Raw genomic sequence first — 8,419 nt, 5'->3', positions numbered from 1 at the left:
CGTTTTTACCAGTTGTAGTATCTATGCTTGAATTCCAGATTACAATTCTGGAATTCTATTCTTCAACAACTTGAAGATGTTGTGTTTCATTCCAGTGAGCGTGCTTGGTGGGTCCACTAAATGCTCTGATTAATGCCAAATACCTGCAAAAGAATTGTTTTGCTTTTACATGCTCTGCATGGTTTCCCAATTGCATAATTCGTATTTTGTCCTTGCAACACGCAGTGTGCAGCGCGAGATAGTTGCAGAATATGAGGTAGTAACGATGCCACCGAGGAAGCAGAGGTTTCAAATCCGGTCTCAGTGAAAAGGTGGCGATTGAGTTCCAAACAATGAGCAAATAATGGTATACATCGTCAGTCAAAATAATCAGTCAACCACTTCGGTCCTTACATCTTGGGAATGTTATTTTTGTAACTTACATGATATTAATGCTATGATGGTGGTCCTGGAGACCATTGAACGGCTAGTGAGAGAACACATATTCAGTTAAAGATGATACATCTTTCGCCCACAAAATATAAAGTCAATTTACTTTACAGTATATTCTGTGAAGTGCTTTGAGACATCTCGGAGATGTGTTAAGGCATTATATCAAATGCAAGGGTTATTATTATGTCTACACTTCCTAGTACAGTACTATTATAGAATAAATAGATCATCAAAGGTTTGCTTATGTAACAGGAAAATATCTCTACCCAATACTGTACTATGTCACATCGACCAAAAATTATCATTTTGAATCCTGGTCTTTGCTGAGTTAGTTAAGTTCAACCAGAGCATTACTGGGCACTTCAATTGCTCACAGTGCCCCTGGGTCAGGGAGGTGGAACATCAGCCAAATTGGGCATTGGGCAAAGATAGAAATAGGCTTAGCTGTGGTTGGTAGCAGTCAGCTGATAGCACTCTCACCATTGGATCAGAAGGTGCTGGGTTTCTGTCCTGTCTTGGGGACTTTGAGCTCACGGTCTAGGCTGAGACTGCAGTGCGATGTTGGGAGAGAGCTGCATTGTTCGATAAGACATTGAACCACATTCTGTCTGCTTGTTCAGAGGGATGTCACTGTACAAAACTCATGACATTTTCAAAAGTGAGTTTCTCCCAGTGCCATAGCCAATAATCCTCTAGTTAATTGGTAATTCACTTCATGGTTGTTTGTGAGACATTGTTGTGTGAATTGTCTGCCATGTTTGCCTATGCATGTACAGTAGCTTCATATTTTAATGCAGCATAAGAGTTGGTGCTGACCCACACAGACCAGGAAAGTTCAAGGTCTGTGATTGTTGTTCTCAGCTGGGGCAGTATCAGTGGTGCAACAATTGGTCTATGCTCTGCATGAGTTACCGAGGGAGAAAAACACCTAGTGTTCCCACTCCTGAAAGCTGTTTAGTGCTCCTACTGGAAACTGCAAGTGTGGCCATTGGGTGAGGACAGCATCAGGCTTGGTTGCGATATCCCACATTGTGGAATAACCTGAAAACACCCACAGTCTGGACTTACATTTGAAGAAGAATCAGCTCTTGGGTGAGGCACTAAAGGGTATCAGTGACCATAGAAGCTTACCCCAGATAAAAGGAAAATGGAGTCAGATACATTCAAAAAGAGGAGAGGAGAAAATTAACCCATGATTAGAGCAGAAATCACTGGGAGCGGGGATTCTTCCCACTCGGCTCCTGTTAGCCCTGCAAGTCAAAGGTCTAATGGGTAGTGTGGTCCTATCTTTACAATTAATAAGAACCTTGCTGGTCAGTGCTCTCAATGGAAAGCTATGTGCTTTTAGTTGGTTAAGCTCCAACAGTATCTCAATACACACCGAAGGATCCCAAGCCTTGGCTCTTGCCAAACTTGACTAACATTCTCTGGAATTATTTAAGCAGGGTGCGTTCTTCCAGGGAGGCAGTGTGCATTCCATTCCAGACATGGGAAATTTCCATGTGTAAGCCCTTTACGTATGTGGAACTCTCAGTCTGATTTGGATACTCTTAAGCAAGTGATGGGTTTCCACATGTGTCAGACACCCAGCTGTCCAAAAATAATTAATAGGAATAGTCTGACTGTTTCATTAACACTTTTAAAAACTGAAAAGGATATTGTGTACATCTTAATTTTTTACAACAAAATTTATATGCAAAATGCAGGCATTAAAAGGATGTGGAGTCCTGTAGTGTACTGGTTAGAGCACTCGCCTTGCAAGCAAGAGGGTCTGGGTTCGATTCCCGGGCAGGACAAAACATTGGATAAGTTTTCTTTCTCCAGACGCTGTTTACCTATCAGTAAATAGGAATTCTGTTGTTAGTCAATTGGCGTATCGCTTTCACAAGTGAAATCACCCTTTTTTAAAAAATTTGGTGACTCAATCCACAACTATTTGTGGAACACTGCTTACGCAATTGGCTGATGCATTTCGCCCACAAAATATAGTCAATTCACTTTACAGTACATTCTGTGAAGTGCTTTGAGACGTCTCAAAGACGTGATAAGACGTTAGAGCAACATTGCAAGGATTATTATTATTAAAATAAATATCCCTGCTTGATGCAAATATTTTCATCTGATAAATAGAAATCTGTTATGACCGGGCTTATGGTCATCTCCTCCCTCCAACCGGCTCGGCATCAGGCTCTGCCACTGTTAAGCAATCCGAGACTCTGCCCGTGCAGGGGGCTATATAAATACAAGTTGTTTTAAACTTTACACAAATTAGTTTTGAATCCCTGTGGAGAATGATTATATTTCACCTGAATTTGGGTGCTGGTTTGGGATTCATGTGATCTCATGTTTACTCTTCGTGCTGCCCACACTGGCTCCATGAGCTGTGCAGTGTGGAATTGCCAGCCGGATTTACAAAGAGTATTTTCATTTTTCACAGAACAAGGCAGGAGGTTTCCATCAGCTGCTCATACCCCACTGATGCCAATCTCCTACTCCAAAATCCAGGCAACTCCCACGTCAAGATGTGGGAGCTTTGACGCTTTGCTTCTTAATGAACCAAGCAACTTTTCTTGCTGTTTCAGACTTGACAGACAAAATTCACCACAAATGTGAATTTGCAGCAGTGCTGAACAAGAAATACTCAGCATAGATTATAACCAAAACAGGCATCATCAATAAAGGATTCCTTGTTATGTGCTGCATTACCTTATTAATAAGGTATGGCAGTGGTGTTTTGCCCACAAAATACACAGTCAATTGATTTTACAGTATATTCTGTGCAGCGTTTTGAGACGTCTCAACAATGTGATAAGGCGTTATATCAAATGCAAGGATTATTATTGTTAATACACTGACTTCAAACCAACAAGACACACACACACACACGTACACACATAAATTTCCAGGATACTTTCGGAGCTGGCGATGTGGAAATGAGTGTTGGAATGTGCGAATTTCAATCCAGCGATGTTTTGATGTTTGGCATTTGTTTCCCGAAATGAATATGGGTTCAACAAAGCCAAAAGGAGTAAATGGGAGAGAGAAAGAGAGAGAGAAAGAGAGAGAGAGAGTTCAGTGACTGTAATAATAATCCTTGCATTTGATATAGCGCTTTTCACGTCGGGAGGACGTCCCAAAGCGCTTCACAGAACACACTGTAAAGTGAATTGACTGCATATTTGTGGGCGAACGCGGCAGCCAATTGCGCACAGCAATGTCCCACAAACGGTCGTGGATTGAAAATGACCAATTTATTATTGCTTTTGGTTTTGGAGGGATTATTGCCCTGTGTGTGTGTGTGTGTGTGTGAGTGAGAGTGAGTGAGAGAGTGAGTGAGTGAGGCGGTGCAGAGCAGAGGGAGAGGAGGGAGGGAGGGAGTGGTTTCTCTGCTGGGATCCTGGACTCAGATTGAGTGTGTGGGTTGGAGCAAATGAGATCAGAGTCGATGTGAGTGGATCGGAGGCGATACACACACACAACACAACACACACAGGGACAGAGCTTTCCTCAGAGCCTGAACCACAGCAGAGAGCGCACACGGCATCCACCGAGTGCATTGCTCCCCATCCCCTCTGTGTGAACACCGGGACGCACAATGCGGTGCTATAGTACTTTAAGGTGACTTGGATTTTCCAGCTGCAACTTAACGGGACTGCGAAGGAGTTGGAGAGGGAGTTGGAGAAGGAGGAGGAGGAGGAGGGGGAAAAAAATACCAAAGACTACTTCCAAGATTTGAAGGACTTTTGTCGTGTCACCGTGTGTGTGTGTGTGTGTGTTTTTATTTTGCTTTTTTTTAAAACAACAAAAAAAAAGGTGACATCTCGATGCGAGAAGCCATGATCCTCACACGTAAGTGAAGCGCCGCTCCGTTGTGCGGTGGGGGTTTGGGGGGGGTTTGGTGGTGGGGGTTGAGGGGGGTTGGGGGTTTGGGGGGGGTTTGGGGGGGGGTGAGGGGGGGTTGGCGGTGGGGGTGAGGGGGGGTTGGCGGTGGGGGTTGAGGGGGGTTGAGAGGGGGTTTGGCGGTGGGGGTTGAGGGGGGGGGGGGGTGTTGGCGGTGGGGGTTGAGGGGGGTTTGGCGGTGGGGGTTGAGGGGGGGTTTGGCGGTGGGGGTTGAGGGGGGTTTGGGGGGTGTTTGGTGGTGGGGGTTGAGGGGGGTTTGGGGGTGGGTGGGGGGGTTGAGGGGGGGTTTGGCGGTGGGGGTTGAGGGGGGTTTGAGGGGGGGTTGGCGGTGGGGGTTGAGGGGGGGTTTGGGGGGTGTTTGGTGGTGGGGGTTGAGGGGGGTTGGGGGGTTTGGGGGGGTTGGGGGGGTTGGGGGGTTTTGAGGGGGGGTTTGGCGGTGGGGGTTGAGGGGGGGTTTGGCGGTGGGGGTTGAGGGGGGGTTGGCGGTGGGGGTTGAGGGGGGGTTTGAGAGGGGGTTTGGCGGTGGGGGTTGAGGGGGGGTTTGGGGGGTGTTTGGCGGTGGGGGTTGAGGGGGGGTTTGGCGGTGGGGGTTGAGGGGGGTTTGGCGGTGGGGGTTGAGGGGGGTTTGGGGGGTGTTTGGTGGTGGGGGTTGAGGGGGGGTTTGGGGGGTGTTTGGTGGTGGGGTTGAGGGGGGTTTGGCGGTGGGGTTGAGGGGGGGTTGAGGGGGGGTTTGGCGGTGGGGGTTGAGGGGGGTTTGAGGGGGGGTTTGGCGGTGGGGGTTGAGGGGGGGTTTGGGGGGTTTGAGGGGGGTTTGGTGGTGGGGGTTGAGGGGGGTTTGAGGGGGGGTTTGGCGGTGGGGGTTGAGGGGGGTTTGGGGGGTTTGAGGGGGGTTTTGGGTGGTGGGGGTTGAGGGGGGTTTGGCGGTGGGGTTGAGGGGGGTTGGGGGGTTTGAGGGGGGTTTGGCGGTGGGGGTTGAGGGGGGTTTGGGGGGTTTGAGGGGGGGTTTGGTGGTGGGGGTTGAGGAGGGGTTTGGCGGTGGGGACCCCCCCAATGGCACAGAGTAAACCCCTCCCCACAACCGGGACAGGTTTTAACCTTTTTTTTGGCTGCGCTCCCGACACCTTTTAACGTCGTCAAAACCCATCGCCGCAACTTTACGGTCGAAGTCATCAGCAACTCAGCCCCACGGCGGGAAGTGCACGTTGTAAAGTTATTGTATCATTGTAAAGTTAGTGTCGGAGCACTGACCGGGGGACGGCTTTCGGGTCCACACGACGGGGCTTTGGGTCTTGTGTCCTGACTCGATGTGAGTCGCTATGCGGTGTTGCCAACATTTTAATAGTTTCTCCACTTGGCTTATTGACTCCTGTTACCTCTCCCTCTCTCCCCCCCTCCCCCTGAGGGGGTGTGTGTGGGTGTGTGTGTGTGATCAGAAACACAGGCTGTGTGTGTGTATGTGTGTGTGTGGTGGTGTGTTTGTGATCAGAAACACAGGCTGTGGGTGTGTGTGTGTATGATCAGAAACACAGGCTGTGGGTGTGTGTGTGTGTGGTGGTGTGTGTATGATCAGAAACACAGGCTGTGTGTGTGTGTGTGTGTATGATCAGAAACACAGGCTGTGTGTGTGTATGTGTGTGTGTGGTGGTGTGTGTATGATCAGAAACACAGGAGGTGTGTGTGTATGTGTGTGTGTGTGTGTGTGGTGGTGTGTGTGGTGGGGGAGGGTGGTGTATGTGGACTGGGGGCTGTTGCTGTTTGGTGACCAAAGGCTCTGAGGTTTGGCGACCTTCAGAGTCCATTTGGCGTTGAACGATGTCAGGTCAGCGGCACGCGGGGCAGCGCGTAACCCTCAGCCAGAGCTACACCAGCCCAGACCCTCAACACACACATCTGAGAGTCCTCGGGGCTCGGGGTCACCACTGATGTGTTTGCTGCCTCTGGTCCGGCTCTGGGTCGTGTCCAGTCTGATCGCCAATCCCAAGTGGGAGTTTTCTTTGCAAAATGGTATTTTGGGGTGTTTTTTTTTAGAAAAAAAACCACCAGTCGAAAGAGGTAAAGATGTAAACGTGAGAAATAATTTGGAAAGTTTGGAACTAATCAGCGGTGTGTTTTTGTGTGTATTTTGCGTGCGTGTGAATGTATCATCTCATTTCGGTTTAAGGTTTAAGTTTGTGAGAGCATGTGTGTGGGGGGGTGGGGGGGGTTGGAACCTTCAAATAAATTGCTTTGGTTTGATATCAGTAAGAAAGCAAGCGATTGAACAGTCTGGTAAATGTTTCTGTGCTGCTATGTTTCCATTGACTTTCTGTGAAGTTAGGGCTTGGTGTTTTGCCACTGTGAGAGGGTTATACATGGGAGGGGCTCGGGGTCAAACAGGACCCCTCCTGTAGGCAGTGAGATCAGACAGGGTGACTTTGATCAGAGAGCCCTGTCCCAGCTACTGCTAGCAACATGGCATCAGCAGCACATAGAGACTCAAAACAAACAAACATTACCCGCTGTCCGGCTTCCTCCAGCCTTCCTGCAGCCCACCCCTCACTGCCAGTCCCCTTCCGACAGGTACTGCAATCAGATAGCCACTTCTGATGATGCTCACCAGTTTTACTATAATAATAATAATAATAATCCTTGCATTTTGATATGGCGCCTTATCACATCGTTGAGACATCTCAAAGCGCATCACAGAATGTATTGTGAAGTGAATCGGCTATTCACTCTTTCCCGGAATATGAATCTGTTATTTTTATGTACATTTCCAATAAAAGCTGCCAACTTGACAGGCTTTTTTTTTTGACATCCATCTCCTTGTTTTCAGTGTAACTCTTGTTACTGATTTTGTAGAAATTGGCAAGTGAGATGAGTATCAGCAGGTCTCCCACAACCAAACCACGTCGCAATTATAGTAAAACTGAAACCACAGTGCGATTTAAAAAAAAACTCTGATGGACTTTGATTACAAAATTGCTGCTTATCCCATCTAAGCTGTTAAGCAACATTTTATCTGTCCCTGATGATGATGATAATAATAATAATAATAATAATCCTTGCATTTGGTAAAGTGCCTTATCACGTCTTCTAGACGTCTCAAAGCGCTTCACAGAATATACTGTAAAGTGAATGGACTGTACATTTTGTGGGCAGAATTACGCACAGCAGTGTCCCAGAAACAGTAGTGGATTGAGTGACCAAACTATTATTGTTTTTTTCTTGAGGGATTATTATCAGGCATGTGGAGTAAAGAAACTTGCCCAAGGTTTCGCCCTGCCGGGAATACAAACCCAGGTCTATCGCTTGCGAGGCGAGTGTTCTAATCACTGAGCTACAGGACTCCTACTAAAGATGCAGTACAGGAGAGCAGACTTGAATACCAATTTGTGGTGAGGTTGCTGATCTCAGCTCGGCAGCATTTTAGAACACTTGGCCCCTGTGTTCCTGGTTTAGAGAGAGAGAAATAAGCCAAGATGCCATCATACTCCTGGTCACTTTCCAGAGATCTCCTACTGGAAGTATATGAGTGTGTGTGTGGATCCTGGATGAGAAAAGGACTGGGCACAGTTTATGATGCCACCCCGTGGTCAAATACCCTGTCCACACATTGATGATTTAACTTTTACATAACCAATAATCACACACTCAAGGTACTAGAAGGTGACCTATACCCATGGTCCCAGATCTCAGCAGAAAGAAAACAACTCACGATGCCTTCAGGAGATGACAACATTTCACATATTTTAAAGCAAAAAATATATGTTTGAGTAGAGGCATAAAGAGCTGCCTTCCCCACTCCAGTGATTTTTTTTGATCGGCTAAATATTTTGACTTCCGCAAAAATCCATCGCCACGTTTAGTATCCACATATACTACTTAGTTTCACATTTGCGTGGAAATTTCCATTTGTCGGGAATGGACTGCACATTCTTTTCCCGGAGAGACACACCCTCCTACCTAATCCTGGAAAGTATTAAGCACAGGTTGGCAAGAAGCAAGGGTTGGAATGGAACGGATACTATAACCAGTTCTGTTGCATCCCTGTTTAAAATAAAGTACCTGATACACCACGTGGTGGAGTGGATATACCACATGGTGG

General features: G+C 47.3%; 1 protein-coding gene across 1 annotated transcript in view; it reads left to right on the top strand.

The window, feature by feature from the left end:
• The first annotated feature begins 3,802 nt into the window (after positions 1–3,802).
• The window catches only part of LOC103178184 (rho GTPase-activating protein 7), a 45,046-nt gene continuing 40,429 nt past the window's right edge, over positions 3,803–8,419 (top strand). The window contains exon 1 of the mRNA XM_042342105.1: positions 3,803–4,281. Within this exon, the coding sequence (XP_042198039.1) occupies positions 4,257–4,281 (25 nt within the window). The 5' untranslated portion in view covers positions 3,803–4,256. The remainder of the gene's footprint in view (positions 4,282–8,419) is intronic.

The sequence above is a fragment of the Callorhinchus milii genome, unplaced genomic scaffold (assembly GCF_018977255.1).
Source record: "Callorhinchus milii isolate IMCB2004 unplaced genomic scaffold, IMCB_Cmil_1.0 Scaffold1, whole genome shotgun sequence".
NCBI lineage: Eukaryota > Metazoa > Chordata > Chondrichthyes > Chimaeriformes > Callorhinchidae > Callorhinchus > Callorhinchus milii.
This window is presented reverse-complemented; position numbering and strand designations above follow the sequence as displayed.